General features: G+C 46.4%; 1 protein-coding gene across 2 annotated transcripts in view; it reads right to left on the bottom strand.

Moving 5' to 3' along the window:
• Window positions 1-5,808: 5,808 nt before the first annotated feature.
• Window positions 5,809-22,735, bottom strand: part of LOC114047347 (LIM homeobox transcription factor 1-beta) — a 174,820-nt gene continuing 157,893 nt past the window's right edge. The window contains exons 3-8 of one of the 2 annotated variants that reach the window (XM_027868147.1): window positions 16,773-17,005; window positions 10,713-10,891; window positions 9,904-9,981; window positions 9,686-9,752; window positions 7,142-7,306; window positions 5,809-6,003 (exon numbers count right to left, since the gene is read on the bottom strand). In XM_027868147.1, the coding sequence (XP_027723948.1) occupies window positions 5,846-6,003; window positions 7,142-7,306; window positions 9,686-9,752; window positions 9,904-9,981; window positions 10,713-10,891; window positions 16,773-17,005 (880 nt within the window). In that variant the 3' untranslated portion in view covers window positions 5,809-5,845. The remainder of the gene's footprint in view (window positions 6,004-7,141; window positions 7,307-9,685; window positions 9,753-9,903; window positions 9,982-10,712; window positions 10,892-16,772; window positions 17,006-22,735) is intronic. The other variant, XM_027868148.1, reaches the window with a different exon arrangement.

Below are 22,735 nucleotides of genomic sequence, written 5' to 3'. Positions count from 1 at the left end.
TAACTTAATTCCCACCTCCCCGCCTACATGAAGTCTTTCCTGACCACTCACATCCTCCCCTCTACAGTACTTAGTTTTTGCATTGCACAGTTCATCACGACATCATACTGTCTTGTAACATTTGCAAATTGTTTCATAAAGGATGGTCTTGCTTTCCAGTCTTGCTTTCCCAACTGGGCCATAGACCTGTAAGGGAAAAAACGCTGATGCGCCATCCCCTGAAATACCTGTGGAAATGCTGGGCCTATATTAGGTGTAGGTACCATAATTATTGGTGAAAAGGGCACTGGAGTTTGAGTCAGAAGACATGGGGTCTACTTACTACAAGTAGGTATTTGACCTTGGGCAAATCCATGTTCTTGTTGCACTCAATCTCTTTCTCCATAAAAGGAGAATATTGAACTAGGAGACCTGAAGGGTCTCTTAGCCTGACAACATTTTGATTCTCTCTTCCATAGGTCTATCCTCAGGGAGCAGGGCTGAGGCCCACGATTGGGCAAGAACAAGACTCTTAGAATAGTGAAAGATGTCCCCCAACCCCATACCACATGGATTCTGCCACCTCAGTCTGGCTGAGGTCATTCTTTGGTTGTATCTCTGGGCAGAGGCTGAGGAAAGAGTAGGACCCTGGCTTAACTGGGACCAGAACTAGGAATATGATATAGTGGAAAGAGCATTAGATTTGAACAAAGAGGACCTGGGCTTGGTTACTTACCACCTGTGTGACCTTACCCAACTCACTCCCTCTAAGCCTGTTTGCTCATTTGTAACAGGAGGGAATTGGACTAATTAACCTCTAAGGTCCCTTCCAGCTCTAAATGTTATGATCCTAGGGAAATGCCTATAACGAGTGGCATTCTGAAGTCCCTGCTGAGTTCCCCCACATACCTAGCTTATATTCAAAAGATATATGAAAGTGGCCCCAGGCCCAAGGATAGACCTGATCTGGCAAAGCCTTGAGGCAAGGCAAATAGTTAATGAAGTTGTATTGCTTAATTTGGAGCCAGACTCTCCAAGGCTGTGCTGGATTTCTCACCGTTCAGGGTGTGCCAAGGCAGATCTGCCCATGCCAAGGAAAGCGTTGTGTTTCAGACCCTTGGTATTTTCCTTGTCCGAATCACCAAGTTTCTCTCTAAGTCTCTCTCTCCTTTTCTCTGTCTCCCAGATCTGCCACCTTCTTTTCTGCCACCATGTCCCAGGCAAGAGAAGTCATCCCTAGAGAAACGGGAAGCTCTTAAGAATGATATCTTGAAGACAAAACCAAAAATGATTCCAATGCAGGAGAAAAGAAGAAATTGTCTAGAGATGAATGTGGATGCATTGGGAACTCATAAACTACCTTACATTTAAAAAAAACCTCGTATGGAAGATAGAAGTGTGATACTCTTACTAGTTTTGGAATGAAGGGACCTGCCATTTGCTACTTGGCTGACCTTGGGCAAGTCCCTTTACTTATCTGGATCTCGGTTTATTAATTTGTAGAATGAGTGGGTTAGCCTCCCCTTTCAGCTCTAGGATACACAGGATCTATGATCCTATAACTCTCAAGAGCAAGGACAGCTACCTGAGAATGAATACAAAAGAGTAACACAGTTGGGTAAGAGAACAGGGTCACAAGCCTTAAAACCTCAAATGAGCTGAAGCTGGTCATGAAAGTGAAGGATAAGACAAAAGAGGGGTGAGGACTTTTAAAAAAAAGCTTTGTTGGGAGCATGAAGAAGAGTCAAGATGGGATAGGATCCAAGTCTGCTCAGGAAAAAACAGATGATGATGATAGATGACAAGGAGAGAGCAGAGCTTACTTTACTGCTGGGGTTTTGTTTTTTCCTACCAAGAATAACAACCTAGGAAGAATGTGACAAAAATGGTTAGCAGGAAGTTGAAATTGAAGATAAGCAGGATGGTCAGAGAGTACCTAGCTAAAGAACAGAATTGTGAAAACAAACACTGTATAATTATAATGACTAAGCTTAGTAGCTCTAGAAAAGAGAAGAGACAAGTGCACCTCCTGTTCTTAGCTGAACTGGGAAATTCTGGAAGGAAAGAAACAAGCATTTATTAAGCACCTACTATGTGCCAGGAGCTGTGCTAAGTGTTTTATACATATTATCTCATTTGATCCTCACAATAGCCCTGAGAGGTAGCTGCTGTTATTATAACCATTTTACAGTAGAGTAATTGGAGGCAGACAGAGGTGAAGTGACTTGCCCAGGATCACATGACCAGTTAAGTATTTGAGGTTGGATTTGAACTCAAGTTTTCCAGACTCCAGGTTCAGCCCTTGTGTATACTGTGAGAACAGATTGATAAATTGGTTAGTTCTACAGAATTGCTTTTCCCCTCCTCTTTCTTTTTTATTCTTTGTTTCAAAGGCTGGCTTACTGTGTAAGGGAGTAGGTAGGGATATATTCAGAAATGAAAGTGATATAAAAACGAAGATACCACTGATTTTTAAAAGAGATTATCTAGCTGCTCTCCTTGGGCTCAAGTTATGAGGCTACATTTGGGCTACTGAAAGACCTGAAGAATAGAATTACTGAATCACTATTGGTGATTGTTAAGAGATCTTGGAGGATGAGAAAGCTACACAGGCCCAAAGATAGGCAAATATTCCATTTTTTTAAGGGAAAAGGTTAAAATCTGTTAACTCTAGGGCAGTAATGTTAAATTTAATTGCTAGCAAAGTTTTAGAACATATTACTAAAAAGTTAATGAGCCACTAGAAAGTAAGTACCATGAGGGTAAGAACCGTTTGTCATTTTTTTCCCCTTTGTATTCCTAAGGTTTAGCACAGTATACTATAGGTGCTTAATAAATGTTTGTTGAATTGAGCTTTTAGAAAAGGAGTCAGCAAGGATTCATCAAAAATAGGTCGTATCTGACTTAACTCATTTTCTTTTCTTTTTTTAGGGTTAGTGGGTGGGTGGATCTGGGGAATGCCATGGGTATAGTGTTACTGGATTTTCCCCAAAACATTTGACAAAAGATTGAATGCTAGTACACTTTGAATTTTAAAATGGTTGAATGGCAAAACCCAAAGAATCATCACTAATGGATGTCAGCATGGAGAGAGGTCCGTAGTGGAATACTCTTGAGCTCTGTCCTTGGCCCTATGCCATTTGTCATTTTTATCTGTGATCTGAATGAATCAATAGATGATCAAACTCAAAGTTGGCAGAGCTGGGAGGGAGAGGTAATACTGTATCACAGAGTCAGTATCCCAAAAAAGACCTAGAACACTGAGCCAAATCTAATAAGATGAAATTTAATAAAGAGAAATGTAAAGTTCCTTTGTGGGGTTAAAAAGAAATCAACTTTCCAAGTGCAACACAAGGAGAGGTGGTTGGCTGGCTCTGTGTGTGTGTGTGTGTGTGTGTGTGTGTATGTGTGTGTGTGTGTGTGAAGACTGGTGGGGTTTATTGGATTGCAAGCTCGATATAAGTCAGAGTGACATCGCAGATAATATGGCTAATTCCTCCTGACTCTGCATAAAGAGAAGCCCAGTGTTGAAAAAAAAAAAGGGAGGTCATAGCCCTCTGCTGTGGTCAGACTACACGTGGGTATTGTGTCTGGTTCAGAATGCCACATTTTAGAAAAGACATTGACAAGCACATTCAGAGGATGGCGAACAGGATGCTGAGGGCACTGGAGACCAGGCCATGGAAGGATTCACTGAAGGAACAAGGGATTTTTAGTCTGAAGAAGACTTGGGAAAGGGGAGGGGGAGGGGGAGGGAAAGGTGGGACACAATAGCTGTCTTCAAGTACTTGCAGTGCTCTCATTGGAAGAGGAATCAGATTCTCCTGTTTGGCAATAGAACTAGGAGCAATGGGTGGAAATTACAAAGAGAAAAATTTAAAGAAAAATTTCCTAATAAGGAGGAGGTAGTGAAGTGGGAATTCCCTTTCTGAAAGGTGTTGGACTAGATGTCCTTTGAAGTCCCATCAGTTCTGAGGTTCTGTGTCCCAAGCTTCTCCCTGTCCCCCGGGTTTCTTCCTGAAGAATGTCTCTTTCTTTGTCCTCCAAGCTGGCTTGTTCGTCTCTGTCACTGTCTGGTAGCTTGAAGCCTGGAATACTCAAGCCACAAGATTTGCCTCTCCCTTTTCTAGCACTCCCTCCATGCCAGGCTGGAAGAATTCAGTGAAGAAATGTGAATACTAGGTCACTGCCCTTTCCTCAGAGCTGTGGCTTGCGCCTGCCCTGCCCCTCCTCAGTTCCCTGCCTCTCCCCCATCCCTGCCTAGCTCCTCTTCTCAGAGATCAGGTAGGCGCTTCTCGTTGCCAAGGATCTTAGATTCCCCTCCATGCTGTTCCTAAATTGAATTTCTCCCTGCTGGGGAAAGGTGGGCTGTGAGTGTGAGGTCATCATTCAGTCTCTTTGTAGCTCCCAGGGTCCTTCCCAGCTGGGATATTCCTCCCTAGGGGCCAGGAACTTTGTTTCAGGTTTGTAAACTGGGGAAATGGGGGCAAGGCTAAGAAAAAGGAGACATTGCAGGGAGAAGGGAAGGCAAAGGGAAAAGCTGTGTTCCTTTGGAGTGAGCAGTCCAGGTCCTCCACCACCTATCCCCAATGGCCTCAGGTAGCCTAGGTCCACCTATCCTCCCACAAAGCTCCCTTCTGCTTCCTGTCCTTTAACTCTGCCCATACACTAACATGTCCCTGGGACCCACCACCCCTCTGTACCCGCTGAGGACTGAGGAAGGGGGGACAATGTGGTACAGGCTGTCAAGAATATCTGGGCTCTAGGCCCTACTGGGCCACTCACTCCCTATATGGCGAAGTTGCTTCTCATCTCTGGGTCTCAGTTTCCTCCTCGGTAAAATGAAGTGGGCTGGGCTGTGATTTTTAAGGTCCTTTTCAGCTCTAACATTCTAGACCTAGTGCAGAACGGTCCTCACACACAATGTCCCAATAGCCTTGTAGAAACAAGGTGGGCTTTTCCAAAGGTGAGGCTTTGTTGGGGGAGGTGGGACTGGAGAGAGAGAAGGGGAGGGAAAGCACCTCTGAAATGCCCCTGCTGGGAACCTGCCCCACCTCCCATCTCTGTTCTACCCCTAAAGGGGCAACTTTACGGGATACAGAGCCAGTGATGTCTCCAAACGAAAATGTAGAGAGAGAAGCCTGGAGGCCCAGCCTCTGCCCTGGCCAGGCCTGACCCTGGCAGGGGGAGGGAGATGAGGAAGGAGAGATAGGAAACCAAGCCACTCGTCACAGATACGTTCACTTCTCACAGGCTAACTGGCAACTTGTCCACAATTAAGAGTTCTGGGGCATGCAGTGAGGGGTGGGGCCTCTGCCAGGGAAGGGGATTCTCTTGGGGGCAGGGCCTTTGCTGGGGGGCAGGGCCACAGCAGGTGTTGTTCATGAGGGGAGGGGGTTTAAAAAAATATATCGAATTTAAGCTTCCAAAAAAAGACCGGGAAGAGGAGGACGAGGACGACTGGGAGGAGGAAGAGGAAGCCCTCTGGGAGGGATCTGAGGGCAGAGGAGAGTGTTGGGGGGGAGGCAGAGGGGCAGGCGGCCAGTCTGTCCATGTGCCCTGCCTGGGGGTTCCTTTAGGGCGATAGGTCTCTATCGGCAAGAAAAGCCCCCGGGCCCAGGCTCCTTCGTGCCCCTGTTCAGGGCAGCCCAGGTGGGAGCCACAGAAGATGGGCTGGAAACCCCGGGAGCCACATGGGCTGGGCCAGGAGCTGCAGGGAGCCACAGCGGCTGGGAGGGGCCTGGCCACAACGGGCCAGGCCAGTTGGGAGGGCTGGGCACCATATGGCTGTTGAGTCTGTCTGGGCAGCACGGCTGGCCTGCCCACCTCCTCTACCCTCCGGCCAGCCCTGGGGCTCCATTCTCTCTCAGGATGCGAAGTAGGAACTCTGCATGGAGTAGAGCCTGTCGATGGGGTTCCCTACTCGTGCCTGGAGGGAGCCCACGTCGGAGGAGCCCAGGAAACAGTCGCTCAGACTTGTTAAGGAGGTATCACTGTCAATGTCGTGGAAAATGGAGTCGTTTCCTGAGGAGCAGACACTGGGTCAGAGCCCTGGATCTTGGCCCTAGGGACCCCTCCCCAGCAAGTATAGAACCACATGGGCCCCTAGCCACTTAATCTGTGCAGAGGTGGTGGAAAAGATAGGATGACCAGGGCCTGCCATCCCACAGGTTCCTGAACATGTAACATCTCTTCTAACTGGTCTAGGGACATCAGCAGACCTAGGAGAGGTCTCCATGTGCCTGTACATTCCCCGAGAGAAGCTCTGAGCCCTCCCGCAAACCCAGATGAATCTCTTTTCTTTCTCTTATCTCCTTGTGGCCTCTGGCACACCTGTGGTACTAAGAAATAAGCCCCTGCTGCCTCCCAACAATGGTCCCTCCCAAGACTCTTCCAAAGTGCCAGGTTCAAGCCTCCAGCCCCAAGGAAGCCCCCAGAGCCTGATCCAGGGAAAGCCCATGCCAGGGCACAGAATGGGTGAGGAGCAGGGCCAGTCCTGGTTCCTTTACTGCTATCAGAAGATGGACTAGGTCTGACGTATTTACTGCTGAGTTGGAGTGGCCTGATTTGGGGTAGGGGTAAAGGTAGGGTGGGCTGGTCCCCTGGCACTTCCTAATTTTTGCTCCCAGGTAATATATGAGATATGATGCTGGGGATGAGGGAAGGAGGGAGGTAGGTTAGGGATTCTTTTTCTGAGCCCCATCTCTACAGAGCAGTTTAGGATGATGCTACAGAAACTAGTATCAGCAGCCCATCCAATAACAGCTGCAAATGGGGTGTTCCCCAAACACCTTTCCTTTCCCCTTAAGATCCAGAGAGAGAGGCTGGGGACTCAAGGCGGAAGGGCCAAAAAGGAGGGGTATGGGGGCCCAGAGCCTTAAGGGTTTAGGGCATAAGGGCACAAAAGAAAGGGGTGGGTGATGGGGGGGGATGGATGCTAGAAGACATGGAGCCTGAGAACCCTAGTGATAAGGCCAGAGTCATGGGGAATGAAGGGATGTGGGACTGGGAGGCCCTAAGGGAGATCAGAAACATGGCCTCTGGGGCCCTGGTGGGGGACCAGGAGCCCAGGATATGGAGGACAGGGGACATGGGGCCTGGGACCCTACTGGGAGGGGCTGGGGTACCCTGGGGCCACAGGGCAGTGGGGCTGGTGGCTTACCATAGGGGTTCATGTGGTCACCTGGCATTTGAGGAGGCGTGAGGCCCTGCTGGAAAGGGTCACTGCTACCGTAGGTACTCTGTTCCATGGCAACAATGGGCTGTTGGGGTGGGGCCAGTGGTGTGTATGATGCCATCATTCCTTCCATTCGATTAGACAGGACTTCTGTAGAGACATGAGAAGGTCCTTCACTTCCACCCCTCCCCCAAACACATACTCAGGGCTGTGCAAGAACCACAGGGACCAGGCAGAGATGATGAAACTCATTGTCGGCAAGAAAGCAGGGAAGAATACTTAGGCATTTAAACAGATTATAAGTTGATTGGAGGCAGGGATATTTCACTTTTGTCTTCATTGCCTGACACATAATAAGCATTTATTATTATTATTATTGATTGATTGATGAAGTTCTGATCCCAGGACCCTGTCTTAAGGGTTTAATTCAGGGAGAACAAAGACACCACCATTCGTGATCATTCCCATGAAAGCAATCCAACATGCCCCTCGATTCTAGAGATACATAACCCCATTTCAGACAAGAGCTTCAGCTCCTTTCCCAGAACTGTTTAACAAGGAAGAGGTTCCCTGTGCCTCGACCCTGGGGACACAGAATCTCAGAGGTGAAAGGCATCTGAGAGGGCATCTATTAGTTTAATCTGTACTTAAACAAAAATGCCCTCTATGTCAACTCTGACAAAGATCTATCCAGCCTTCACTTGAAGATTTCTCAGAGGTGGAGAACTCATTGGCTCCCAAGGATCCTTTGGATAATTCTAGTTGGTTATTTTTCCTTATTTGGAGCCTAAATTCATCTTTACAATTTCTGCCCATTGGCCCTAGTTCTGCTCTCTGGGATCAAGGAGGAGTCTAATCTCTCTTTCGTATGAAAGCCCTTCAGCTAACTAAAGAAACCTCTAAGTTCCTTATAGGTCTTCTCTTTTCTAGGCAAAACATCCCCCACTAACTAATTCTCATGTGGTACAGTCTCCAATCCTGTCAACCTCTTCTGGACATGCTCTAGATCAGGAGTAAGGAACCTGTGGCCTTGAGGCCATATGTGGCCCTCTAGGTCCTCAAGTGCAGCCCTTTGACTGAATCCAAACTTCACAGAACAAATCCCCTTAACAATGCAGTCCTTTGACTGAATCCAAACTTCACGGAACAAATCCCCTTAATGAAAGGATTTGTTCTGTAAAACTTGAACTCAATCAAAAGGCCATACCCAAGGACCCAGAAGGTCACATGTGGCCTCAAGGCCGCAGGTTTCCTACTCTTGATCTAGATAGTCAATGTCCTTTCTAAAATGTGACACCCAGCATGGAACGCAATACTCCAGATATGGCCTAACCCAGGGCAGAAGACTTTCCTTTCCCTCCTTCTGGACATTACCAATTCCCTACCCTTACCTCCATCTCTGTTAAGGCAGCCTGTCATAGAAGCTTTGTTAGCTGCTAAGTTATACTACTGACTTATTAGTAAGCTTGCAATTCATTAAAACTCCCAGATCTTTTTTAAGGAAAATATTGCCCCTCCCCTCCCCTCCCTCCCATACTTAGGTAGTTGATTACTTGAACCCAAGTGTAGGTTTTTACATTTATCCTGATTAAATTTACTTTATCAGATTTAGCCCATTCTTCAAGCCTTGATAGTGTGGACCACTCTACAGACCTCTCCCCTCCTCCCACCAGAGAACACCAAAACATCCATCCTAGCCTCAAGTCTGGATACCACAGGAAAGGAAAGGACAAAGAGCAGTGGGTTTGAACCCTAAGGATCTGGGTTCAAATTCTAGCTTTGCTACTTACTAGCTATGGGACCATGGGCAAGTTCTTTCCCTTCTCCGGGCTCCATTTCCTTCATATTATAAAATGGGGGAATAGTGTTGGATGAGACCATGGATTCTCAATCTTTTTTATATGATCCCTTCTTTGACAGTCTGATAAAGCCTATGGGCCTCCTTCTTTTAATAATGTTTTTAAATGCACAAAATAAAATGCAAAGGATTATTTAAAATTAATACAAGTAATACTATAAATAATAAAAATAATTAAAAATATTAAAAAATCATTTAAAAAACATTTTTTAAAACAAGTTCACAGACCCTGGGTTAAGAACCCTGGGATTATATGATTTCTAGCATTCCTTCCAGCATTAAGTCCTTAAATCTTATGTTCACTTCTAAAGTCAGGGCTAGGTCCTAAACACCCTTAACACTCTTTAATAGGCAGCTATTGTGTATTCAGGAGTCTCACTTATCTTTTAAGCTTCCTAATATTCTCAGTGCATTCCACCTTTCAGGAAAGGTGCTGCTGAGCGCACTGTAAGCTGGGCAGAACTGACCTGCAATTTGTCTTCCTGTTTCTAGGGACTGAGGTTCAGGAAAACAGGGTCCTTGATAAATGTATACATTCAGATCATGTCACCCCTCAGCCTCCATTTTTTTCCCAACAGAAGAGACCTCTGCTTGGCTTGGCATAACCTTACACCATGGTCCCCTTATCCCTGCAGTACTGAGAGACCACACACACACACACACACACACACCTTGCCCCAGCCGCTGTGAGTTCTGCTGCTCCTGCTGCTGCTGGTGCCTTCTCGCCAGCTTCTTCATCTGCACAAAAGGAAGACAGGCCATATCAGTGGAGATACATCCCCCACCCAACTCCCCCCTGGCCCTGGCTGCTGGAGGGGGAAGTAGGTAGAACAAGAGGGGAGAAGTGGTAGGGGAGTGGGAAATAAAAATGAAATGGTTGCTTACTCACCTTGGCTCTCTGGTTCTGGAACCAGACCTGGACCACGCGGACGCTGAGCCCTGTTTCAGCAGCAAGCGTCTCTCTGACCTGCTCAGGGAGAAAGGAAGCCCCAATCAGCTTCCTCTATCCCCCAACCCAAGCTATCTTTTACTCCCAGAATGGCCCCAAGCTGACTCAGCCGCTCTCACTAGAAATAAACCTTCATCTGGAAAGAGATCTAGAAATCCGGCCTTAGGAAGGCATCCAGGACTTCAATCCTCCTATCAGGTGGGATATTCCCCTAGTTGGAGGGGCGTATCTCCTGCCCTCTTGGGACAAACAAAACAAATCTCATCCATCTTCCCCATAACAATCCTTCAAATATTTGAAGACAGTGATCGGACCTCCCCTTCTTTAGAACCCCACATCCTTGCTCAGAGGGCATCTCATTCAACCCATACCTCAGCATGAATCTTCTATACAATATTCCTTACAGACGCGTCTGAAGACCTCCAGGCACGGAGAAGCCATTCCTATCTTAGGCAGCCTATTCTATTTTTGGATTTGCCTAATTAAAGTCTGTTATGTCTGAGTCAGGATTCAAACCCACGTCTCCTGACCTCATGTTCACGACTGCCTCACCTTGATTAGGCAACAAGAGAGAGTCAACTTCTAGGCCTCTCCAGGCCAAGGACACCAGGGGTCTTTCGAGGGTCCCTTGGAGAGGGAGGGACAGGTAATACTTAGAACTCTCCCAGGTCAGGATGGAAGGGAGTATGACCAGGAAGGAAGAGGTAGTCTCTGTTACTGGCCTAGCAGAGGTACCTGAGAGGCCTCACCTTTCGACAGGGCTTGGAGGAAACCTCGAAGGAGGCCTTGAACGCTCTCCTCTGCTGTGTGGTGAGGATGGTACGGGGCCGCTTCGGCCTCCTCGGGTCCTTCCCATCATCACTGCCTTTGCCCTGGCCGCCCTGGCCTTTGGCTGGCTTCACATCACCATCCTCCTCATCGCTTTTCACTGTGGGCAACACATTGGGGACATAGTTAGGGGCCTTTGAGGCCATCGAGGAGTAGGAAAAGACAGGCAGAGGTCCATTCTAATAAGCCATCATAGTCCTAGATATAGCTTCAGAGTCAACTCCCTGGTCCCCTCAGACAGTGGCTCCCATTGGTCATTCTGCTTCTCCTATCTGAGTTTATTTTTCCATCTGAGATGGGGAGTGGAGGAAAGTATTAACAATAACTCTAATTCCCATTTTTTCCAGTGCCTCACAAAACACTCTCCTCACAACCACTATATGGAAGACAGGAGCACAAACATATTATCCACATTTTACAGATGGGAAAACTGAGGCTCCAATAGAAGAATTGGTTTGCCCATGGTCACATAACTATGAAGCATCAGGGGCAGAACTTAAACTCAGCACCAAGGCTCTTCCCACTACACCAGTATGTCATGGTGTCCCCTTTCCCCTCGAGGGCTAAGCTCAGCTACTCCCCACCCCTACCCCCAATACCAGGGTCAGAGACCAAGATACTCCAGGGGAAGCCACAAGGGCTTCTGTGAAGGATCTAAAGGAGTAGATGTTTGACAGAGAAGACCCACTCATATACACATAAACACATAAATTCATTTGCACAAATAATGTCAATACATCAAGGACCTGTGATTGTCAGAAACTCTCTCCTTACAAGATCAAGTTTTTATCTATCATCTATAACTTACTGTGTCATAACACAAATATACCCAATGCATATTCATACATCCATGTACATCCATCCATCCATCCATGTACACATGTATAATATACACATCTATACTGTCATATATTTCTCACCTGGCTGGACCACTCTGGGACTTCTCTGATTTTGCCAACATGCCCCAGGAAGCTCCATTATTGGGAAAATCTCACCATCCTGTAAGATCTCATCTCCTTGCTACTCCACCTCATCATCATCTTCTGCCTCTGATTGGAGGGTGAGGCTATGAACTCCAAACCTCCATTTAAGGTGAAAGCCCAGTTCAGACATCTCCCCATTTCTCACCTGGATATGCTATTTTGAGACTTCTCTGATTGACATCTCCTTCATGATTCACCATTGGGTACCATCTTCTCTCCCACCCCACCTCTTTGAGCATTTTATGTTTTGTCTTCCCCTATTAGATAGTAAGCTCCTTAAGGGCAGGGACTTTGTGTTTTTCATATTTGTATCACAGTGCCTGCCACATGTTGTTGTTGTTATTGTTCAGTCATTTCAGTCATGTCTGACTCTTTGTGACCCCATTTGGGGTTTTCTTGGCAAAGATGCTGGAGTGGTTTGCCATTTCTGTCTCCAGCTTATTTTACAGATGAGGAAACTGAGGTAAACAGGGTTAAGTGACTTGCCTAGGATCATACAGCTAGTAAGCATCTGAGGCCAGATTTGAACTTAGGTCTTCCTAACTCCAGGCCCTGTGCTCTATCCACCTAGCTGCCCCACCTGGCACATAAGAGATGCTTAATAAATGTTTATTGACTAACTATCCCTCACTCATATATACACATACATATTTGAACACACATCAATACAGAAACCCACATATATACTCATACACATAAATTTACAGCTGAGGATAACAGAACAAGTTTAAATCAATCAATAAACATTTATTAAGCATTTACTATGTGCCGGGCACTGTGTTAAGCATTCTGTTTCATGGAGGAAATGACATTTGAGCTGGGCATTGAAGGGAAGATAGGACAGAGAGAGATTTGGGGCAGAGTGAGAAATGTGAGCAAAATCAAGGATGCCAGAAAATGAGAAGGATAGCCAACAGTTCAATGTGGCTGGAGCACAGAGTGTGTGGAGGCAGACAGTAGGAGGGAAGACTCATAAAGCGGCAAATCATGAAGTACCCTGAATGCCAAATTAAGGAGTTTTTGTTTTATTCGCTAATGGAAAGAGTGCTGAACTAGGACCCCAATTTAGAGTTCTGTCATCTGCTACTTGTGTGACCTTGGGCACATTTTTTCTGGACCAGGCTCTTTATCTGGAAAATGAGGGTGTTGGATGAGCTAACCTCTAGGTATCTAGCTCTAGGTATTTGTGATCCTAATAGGGAATTGCCGAATATTTGTGAGCAAAAGAGAGATGTGTTCAGGCCTATACAACAGGAAATGCATCTGTAGGTGCATTGGAGGGAAGAGACTAGAGGCTGGGCTTTCAGTTAGGAATGGATTACAATAGCTCAGATGAGAAGTGATGAGGGCCTGAACTAGGGTGGTAGCAGTGCAAGGTGAGAAAAGGGAACTCATACTTTGGTGGTGGAATTGATAAGACTTGACAAGAGGTGATGGAGAAGAGATTGTGATGGAAGATCCCAGGCTTTTGAGCTTGTGTTAGTGATGCCCTCAACTGGAACAGGGAAGTTGACATGTTTATGTTAGTCCATGATGAGAGTGGAGAGCATCTCTGGGGCCAATTTCCAGCAGACAGAGATGTGGGAGTGGCTTAAAAAAAGAAAATGAAGAATATAGCCTGGTATTGGAGGTGGGTGGGGGTGGGGAAGGGCAGGGAATTGAAGCGAATTGAGAAATGTGGGATATCCTGGGCAAAAACCCGCTTTAAAATACATGTCCTTCATCTCTACCCTCCCACCACACGCAATTAAGTCAATATTTATTAAATTTCCTGGGTACTAGGATACAAAAACAAAACAATTCAATAATTCTTGCCTCAAGTATTATGTATTCTCTTGGGGTTAGAGTGAGAGCAGAGGATGTCAGCTACAATATCAACTGCATTCCAGGCATGGGGAACAGCCTGTGCAAAGGTACTGAGATAGGAAATGGAATACTGAGTAAGGAAGTATTGAAGCCAGTTTAAATGCAACATAGAATGTGTGAAGGAGAATAATATGAAATGATCTGGAAAGGGAAGCAGGAGCCAGATTGTGGAGGGATTTAGATATCAGGTTGAAGAGTTTATATTTTATACTAGAAGTAATAGGGAGCCACTAAAGACTTTTGAGCAGATCAGTGACGTGTTGTAACCCATATTTTAGGAAGCTATTTTATTAGCTTGTTTCAGTGCATTTGGAGAAGGCAGCAAGGAAGCAGAGAGACCAATTAGGAGGCTGTGATAATACTTTAGGCAAGAGGTGACAAGGGCCTGAGCTAGGGTAGGGTCTGTGTAAGTGAGAAGAGACAATGCCAGAAGCAGAACAACTAAGACTCAGAACCTGGGCTCCTTCGGGGGGGGGGGGGGGGGGGGCGGAAACAGAGAGATGAGAGATTCTTCTTACCCCTGTGGGCACACACAGTCCAGAAGGACACTGATACACATGCACCTATGACATGGACACCGATATTGTATGTTCTTTCCAAATCATGGTTTAGTGGATAGAACACTAGGCTCAGCTTCAGGAAATAGGGGTTTGAGTCTTGGCTCCAACACTTCCTGGCCGAATGACTGCTGACAAGTCATAAGCCCTCTCTGAAGCTCCATAGCCTCTCCTGTAAAGCCAAGGCCTGCCTACTTCACAGGGTTGTAGTGAGGGAAGTGCTCTGAAAACCTTAAAGGAAGAGAACCTATTATTGATTATCTATGGTCCCATATATATATTAAAAAAAAAACTTTAAGGAGCATAGAACCTAGACTTTGGAGGGTGGGGAAGGGAAAGAGGGGCTGGGTATTAGTATCAGTATCTCTGTTTCCTAGGTTCCTTCTCGGGGCTAGCAGTAGTAATGGCCAGGTCTGGAGCCAGGGATTAATATGACCAATATAACAATGATCATTTTCATTTATATAGCCCCTTACAATCTACAAAGCGCTTCACATCCATGACCTCACTTGATCTTCACAACTTTGGGAGATTGGTGGGGCAAATTTATTGTCCCAGTTTTATAGAGGAAACCAAGGTTCAAGCACCTTAAGTTACTTAACTGAAGTCATACAGATAGTAAACAGTGGATATGAGACTTTACCCAGGTCTTGGGTTTCACTGGAAAGTGACTTAGGGGTCATATGGGCAGCTAGATGGTGTAGTGGATAGAGCACCTGTTCTGGAGTCAGAAGGACTCAACGTCTGAGTTCAAATCTGGCTTCAGACACTTATTAGCTGTGTGACCCTGGGCAAATCACTTAATCTCAGTTTCCTCATCTGTAAAACAAGCTAGAGAAGGAAATGGCAAAATACTCAAGGATATTTGTCAAGAAAACCCCAAATGGTCATAAAGAGTTGGACATGAATGAACAGCAACAAAAAAGAGGTCAAATAGTTTGACTCGGTTTACAGATGAGAAAACTGAAGTCCAGAGAAATAACCTGTCCAAATAAGTCACCAAGCTGGGTCTTGAGCCAATACTCTTGCTGTTTTGAGTAGATATGTTAGAGAGGAACATATGCTCAGGCAGCTTCTGCTCCCCTCCCCCTTTTTGCATGTAGAATTGATCTCTTTGAGAGTTGGCTCAGGATTTCTCCTATTCCCCACCCTCAATCTGTCCACATATGAACCTCTGATGTTAGTAGAGAGCAGCTTTCTTTCTGCAACCTGGCACATTACACCCCTCAATTGATTTAAACCAAAGCTGCAGGTCCACCTTTATTGGGAAGTCTTCAATTAGCCCTCCCCCTCATCACTTCTTTACATACTCTGAGCTCCTGGAGAACCAAGACAGCTGATGTGTCTCACATTGCTCTGTACTTCCCTTTGCTCAGCTCTATAATTTTCCTCCTATTGTGCTGCGTGTCGCCTCCACAAGCCTCAGACTCCCAAGGTGGAAGGGCTCTACAGGGCCTCTTATCCAATGCCCCTTCAACTCCCTCTCCCCCAACCAATACAGGTACCCACTATTGTGCCACTGAAACAAAATTTAAAGATCTTTGTTGATAGGGAACTCACCACCCCACAATAAAGCCAGTTCTAATGTTGGGTAGCTTTCATTATCAGAATATTCTTAATGTGAAGTGAAATCTTTTTATAAAGGAGCTAATTTCCTTGACTGTCTTGAAAATACTTAAAATTGTGTTTCTCCTATGTTTCTCCTTATCTAGGCAAAACATTCCCAGTTCTTTCAACCAGCTGAGAGGCTGGAGCAACCACATCCTGACTGCTGCCTCAGTTTGTCAGTACTCTTCCAAAAGTGTATTGCCCCCCAAATGGACACAGCATTCCAAATATGATCTGACCAAGGCAGCAGTCAGGGGAACTAGCCCTGATGAGAGGCAGTCAGCTTTGTGCTGTTCCATGGCCAGTGACAGGTCCCTTAATGGTTGGGCCTCTAACCAAAAGAGAGGGAAGTCCTTTTTCTCCCAAGCCCATCATTAGCTCACCAATAGGGATGGAATTGGAGAAGTAAATGGCAAACCACTACAGTATCTTTGCCAAGAAAACCTCACGGACAGTATTGGTGTGCTACGGTCCACGGGGTCATGAACAGTCAGACTGAATGATTGAACAACAAGGGACTAACTACTGGACCACAGGGCCTGGAGTGCTATATTGAGGGGCATGTTACCCTCCCATGGCACTCACTATGAGGTCATGAGAGCGAGGAATCTGACAATGGGTTTTTCAACGAGAAAAAAATCTCTGTTATATCCTGGAAGTGATTTGAAGGGGCTAGCCAGGCCTCAGAGTAGTTCTCCTAGGTATGTGGCCTGCGAACAATCTGAGTCACTGGGTTTGAGAGTAATGGAGGACCAGGCTGGGGGACAGGACCTCAGCCCTGGAAGGTCTGAAGCACCCCCAGGCAGTGGGCTCTGAGGTGTTCAAGGCTACCTCCTCTTGGTAGGCCTGTCCTCCCTCCTCCCAAGACTGATCCTCTCCCTGCCCCCTGACCCTCTCCCTGCCCACTGATCCTCTCCACCCCCACCAGGCCACGGCTCTTCCCAGAGGTAGAAGGCTGGGAACTCACCAGAGTCTGACTCATCCGGGCTCACAGAGCTGAGCAAGTCTTTCTCTTTCTCGTAGTCGCTCTTGCAGAGCAGCTGGCCCTCCTTGAGCACGAATTCATCGCCCTTCCGAAGCTGCCTCTCGCACACGCAGCAGCAGAAGCAGCTGAGGTGGTACACACACTCGAGGGCCCGCATGACGAACTCCGTGGGTGCAATCTTCTCCATGCAGCCGCTGCACTTGGCTGCAAAAAGTCTGTTGGGGGGTAGGGGGGACAGGAAGACTTCAGACACAGGGTGGATCTCTCCACCCTGTTAAGTGGGACAGAGCCCTTGGCTGCAGTGGTTGGGGGTGGTTGCTAAGGGACCAGGGTGGGTATACTCATAGGGCCCCCTACTTCAAACTCTACCCCTACAGAGGCCACCCCTCAATATACCCTGGAGCCTTGATCTATCTGTCCTATAATAGAAACCTCATCCACTCAAATGAGATAATATTTGTAAAGTACTTAATACAGTGCCTGGCACATAGTAGGTGCATAATAAATGCTCATTCCCTTCCCCTTCCCTCTGCTCTGTGAAGAAAGGGACCTATATATGTACTCACACACATACACACACATATATAATATGAATGATCTCTCTCTATATATGTATGTAATACATATGGGGATATAAGGAATCTGCCCCATGGGCCTCTTGGATCCTGATCCAAGGTAGAAAGGTCTTTGTTTCCTGAGCTATGGCCTTTTTACCTATTATTAGAGTTGGAAGGGACCTTAGGGATTATCTAATCTAAACCCATCATTTAACAGGTAAGAAAACTGAAGCCCAAGGATGGGAATGGCCTGTCCAAGGTTACATATCTAGGAAGTAGGATTCAGCCAGGATTGGAACCCAGGTCTCCTGTCTCTCATTCCATTGTTCTGTTCACTAGGTAGTAGGACCCAGGGAGGCCCCCAGGGACTTGCCTCAGGGTCACTGTGAGCTGAGAGATAAGTGAGAAAAATTTCCTACCCTCTAAAACCTCTGAGCATCAGCAATGGGTAGGTTACCCTGCCTTAGCCTCATGCAGGAGCTAAGACGGCAGATGAAAGGAAGGACATGGAAGAAAACAGCAAGGATGCTAGTGCCCATAAAGAAGTTGTTTGTGCCTCCTCCTTCCTAGAAAAGAGGCATGAAACTACTGGGACGGGATGGTGCATACACTCTCAGGTGCAGTTATCATGGAAGGTCTTTTTCTTTGTTACGAGGGAGAACACAGGTGTCACATTTTAAGGACAAGAGGGAGGAAAGATTTCTGGAAATGACTGTGATATAAGAACAAAAGGCATCAACAAAGCTTATTTTTAATAATTCTTTTCTGCTGTTCCAAGCTTGTTTGGGAATGTTCCATTGCAAGAGTGGGACAGGGATTCATGGATCTGGCCCAAGGCCAGGGAAGCCCCTCAACTCAGGGTCTGAACCCCACCCCTTTACCCACACATGTCATGATGCAGCAGATAGAGCACTGGGCCTGGAGTTAGGAAGACTTGAGTTCAAATCTGGCCTCAGACACTTACAAGCTATGTGACCTTAAGCAAATGTCTCAACCTTTGTCTGACTCAGTTTCTTCTACTGTAAAATAGGGATAATAATAGCACCTACCTCCCAGGGTTGTTGTGAAGGTTAAGATAATATTTGTAAAGCATTTAGCACAGCGCCTAGCATATAGTAGGAACTCAATAGGCAGTCAGTCAATGAACATTTATTAAACACCTTCTATATGCCAAGCACTGTGCTAAGTGCTGGGGATATAAAAAGGCAAAAAGCAGTCTCTGCCCTAAAGGAGTTCAATGAAGGAGACAACATGCAAACAAATATATACAAAACAAGTTCTATACAGGATAAATAGGAAATAATTAAAAGAGGGAAAGCATTGGAATTTAGAGGGGTTAGGGAAGGCTTCCTGTAGGAGGTGGGCTTTTAGTTGGGACTTAAAGGAAGTCAGGTAGTTCAGTAGTCAGAGTGGAAAAGGGAGAGTGTTTCACACATGGAGGCCAACCAGAGAAAATGTGAGGAGCTGAGAGATGGAGAGATGTTTGTGAAACAGCCAGGAGGCCAGTGACATTGGATGGAAGAGGACATGTTGGGAAGTAAGGTATAAGAAGACTGGAAATATAGAAGGAAACTAGGATATGAAGGGCTTTGAATGCCAAAACAGCATTTTGTATTTGTTCCTGGAGGTAATAGGAAACCACAGGAGTTATATTGAGTTGGAGGAGGGAGGAGGTGATTTTAGGAAAATCACTTTAGTGACTGAATGGAGGATGGCCTGGAGTGGGGAGAGACTTGAGGCAGGCAGAGCCACTAACAGGCCATGGCAATAATCCAGGTGTGAGGTGATGAGGACCTGCACTCCAGTGGGGCAGGGTCAGAGGAGAGAAGGGGGCATTTATGAGAGATGCTGCAAAGGTAAGATCAGCAGGTCCTGGCAACAGCTTGGATATGGGGACGGGAGGAGTGGCGAGATGGGTTGTGAGCCTGAGGAACTGGGAGGATGGCGTTGCCTCCTACAGTAATAGGGAAGGTAGGAAGGGGAAGGGGGGGTTTGAGAAAATGAGTTCAGTTTTGCACATTTTGAGTTCAAAATGTCTACTGGACATCCAGTTCAAGGTGTCTGAAAGGTTGTTGGAGATGTGGGACTGGAGATCAGCAGAGAGGTTAGGGCAGGATAGGTAGATTTGAAAATGATCAGCACCTAAATGGCAATTGAATCCAAGGCTGCTGCTGAGATCACCAAGTAAAGAAATACAGAGGGAGAGAAAAGACAGCCCAAAAGAGAATCCTCTGGGACACCTACAATTTGAGGGCATGACCTGTACGAGGATTCATCAAAGGAAACTGAGAAGGGGTAGTCAGATAGGTAAGCAGAGAATCAGGAGAGAGTGGTGTTCTGAAAACCTAGTGAAAGGAGATTATCAAGGAGAAGAGGGGGATCAATAGTGTCAAAGGTTGCAGAGAGGTCAAGAAGAAAGAAGATTGAGAAAGGGCCATTAGGTTTGTCAATTAAGAGATAATTGGTAATTTTGGAGAGAGTCATTTCAGTGGAATGGTGAGGTCAGCAGCCAGATCAAGAAAGGAGTGAGAGGAGAGAAAGTGGAGGCACCTATTGTAAATGTGGCCTTTTTCAAAGAGTTTAGCTACAAATGGCAGAAGACATATAAACCATGGTAGGATCAAGTGAGGATTTTTTCAGGATGGGGTAGACATAGACATGTTTCTAGACAGTAGGGAAGGAGCCATTAAACAGGAAGAAAAGGGATAGAATGAGGATGACAGATGGGGCAATCTGTTGGAAGAGACAGGATGGAATGGGATCACTTGTGTAGGTAGAGGTATTAGTCTTGGTAAGGAGTAAGGCCACCTCATCACGTGAGATACAGATGAAAGAAGAGATAGTGGCAAAAGAGAGATGGCTGAGCGATAAGATGAGGAAGAGGAGAGCAGGGGAGCTCAGGATGAATGGCCTAATTTTTTCTGTAAAATATGAGACAAGGTTCTTGGCTGAGAAAGGAGGAGGAGGGGGAATTATGGGAGGTTTGAGGAAGGATGAAAATAAACTGATAAATGTGATGTAGAAGCAGCAGGGAGGACCCAGGTGAGGTTGTGTAACACAGATTTGTAGAGGGCTCAGTCAGAATGGTTGTGTGGGGTTTTCTCGATCTTCATTCAGCAGCACATGTGTAGGAGCAAAGGCAGCTGATGGTAGGAGTGATCCAAGGCTAAAGCTTGGCAGGTTGTAATTAGTGATATGAGAAGGGGGCCAGGAACTCAAGAGAGAAGGACAGTGTGGAACTGAACTAGTTTACCAAAGGGTCAAGATGGGGAAAACAGGAGAAAGTGGCCACTGAGAAGAAATGGCCTAGTAAAGAACTGAAGTGTCGAGAGACTGAAGAGTAAGGTGTCAACAAAGAATAGGGATTGGTGAGAGAAGGCAAAGTGAGAGGTAGAAAACCAATAGGTTATGGTCAAAGGAGGAGATTTCAGAATTCTTGAACATGGAGGTGGTGCATTTGTGGGTAATGACAAGATCAAGGGTATGATCTTTGTGTGTGACTGAGATGTGGTCGAAAAGTAGCTCATGGGAAGTGAGTGGGCTGAGGAACCAGGTATGGAGGGTATTTGAGAGAGAGTCAATAAGTAGGTTGAAGTCCTCTAGGAAGAAGGCAAGAGTTGGGGAGGACAGAAAAATTGTGAGCCAAGTATAGACTTGTTGAGGAAGGAAAGGAAGTGACCTAAAGCTCTGTAGGCAACGGCTACCAGGAGTTTTACTGGGTGGTAGATATGAATAGCATGAAGCTCAAAGGAAGAAAGGTGATGGCAGTAAGAGGAGAATCTGGAAGTGGCAATGGGGAGCAAAGGGTGTTCTAACTCTCCTGCCTCAATCAATGAACAGAGGGAATCAATGAGGGTGCAACCAGTACTAGAGAGGATGGCCAGGGAGGCTGTGTATTCAGGGTGGTGCCAGGTTTCAGTGATTGCTAGAAAATGGTCCAATGAGTGTCTCTGAGCTCCCTGCAATGGATGCCATCCTGCCCTAAGGGGTGACATCTGGCATTGACTTTGAAGCCCAGTGACTAACGGCTGCCCCCAGAACAGTTATCTCCATCTTCCTTGCCCTGACCCCGGCCCAGGCTTCTAGAGAGTGCCCACTCACTGGCTGGCTTAAGAGCTGTTTATTTGGACCTCAGCTTCTTCTCATCCTGTGCCTGCCTCCTGCTTCCAAAGGGCCCTCTGCTTCCGCCTCTTTGTGGGCAAACAGTTTGTAATTGTTTTATTACAACTAATTTATTACAAGCTGGAAGCGCCCAAGCTGTCTCAGAGAAATTTGCTGTTTGAGTTAAGTTCGGTTCAAGGGATTTGCTCAACAGGCTGGCTCTAAGGAGAGCAGACCTGATCCCAGTGGGTTTGTTTGCTGAAGGCTTGTCTCGGGGCAGGCAGCAAGAGGGCGGGTGCCCTGCTTAAAGCGTGCTGGGTGACAGATACTGCTTGTTTGCCAACTGGCCCTTGGGAGATCTTCAGCCTTGCTCTATCCTGGCCAGCCTTCAGTCATGGGGCAGGTGCCTTAACCACCCCTTTCCCCGAGGTGGCTTGTTCCCCAGTTACTGTGGGGCTATTTCTAGGGGTTATCAGCACCTCCTATTCAAGGGGTTATCAGCACCTCCGATGCAGAGGGAGGGAAGAGCAGATGGAGGGACACAGAGACAAGGCTGGGCCAGTGGAGGGAAAGCAGGCAGGCAGCACTCATTTCCCCTGAAGGAAAAAGAGGCTCTCCTATCTCTTGGAGCTTGGGAGGGAAAGCCCTTTCACACACACACACACACACACACACACACACACACACACACACACACACACACACACCTCCCTGCCCAGGAAGCATGAGTTTGTAGTCTCCAGCAAAGCTAGCCTCTCTCTATCAATTGGGACTTCCAGCTACCATGCTCAGCTAGAATTTGGGCCAGAAGGCTTATGTGGAGTCAGTGATGGGGGTTTGGATTATATATAATAACCTGTGTTGGTGCCTTAGTGCAAGATGAATGAGTATACTTGTATCTATGAATATGTGTGTATGTGTCTATACATGCATATATCAGTGTATCCCCATGTGCTTGTGTACTTATAGCAACATATATGTGTGTTTGCACATTATGTTTTTGGGTGTCATGTGCCATGTATTCATGTGCATATGTGCCTGTATGTGTCTATGTGTATTTATTCATGCATGTGTGCATGTATATCTCTGTGTGTGTATCTGCATGTGCAAGACATACACAGAGATGTGTCTATATCTGTTCACATATCTCTGTGTAAATGTGCTTATCTGTGCTATTGTGTGACTATGTGGGGGAGTAGGGCTGAGGGTTGCTCACCTGAACTAAGGGTAGCTGAACCTGGCAGCTTGGGACTCAAAGGGTCCTAGGATACCACTAGGCAGGAAGAG

The sequence above is a fragment of the Vombatus ursinus genome, unplaced genomic scaffold, assembly GCF_900497805.2.
Source record: "Vombatus ursinus unplaced genomic scaffold, bare-nosed wombat genome assembly UNPS02014786.1, whole genome shotgun sequence".
Taxonomy (NCBI): Eukaryota; Metazoa; Chordata; class Mammalia; order Diprotodontia; family Vombatidae; genus Vombatus; species Vombatus ursinus.
The sequence above is the reverse complement of the archived record's forward strand: the minus strand, read 5'-3'. Positions and strand labels throughout refer to the sequence as shown.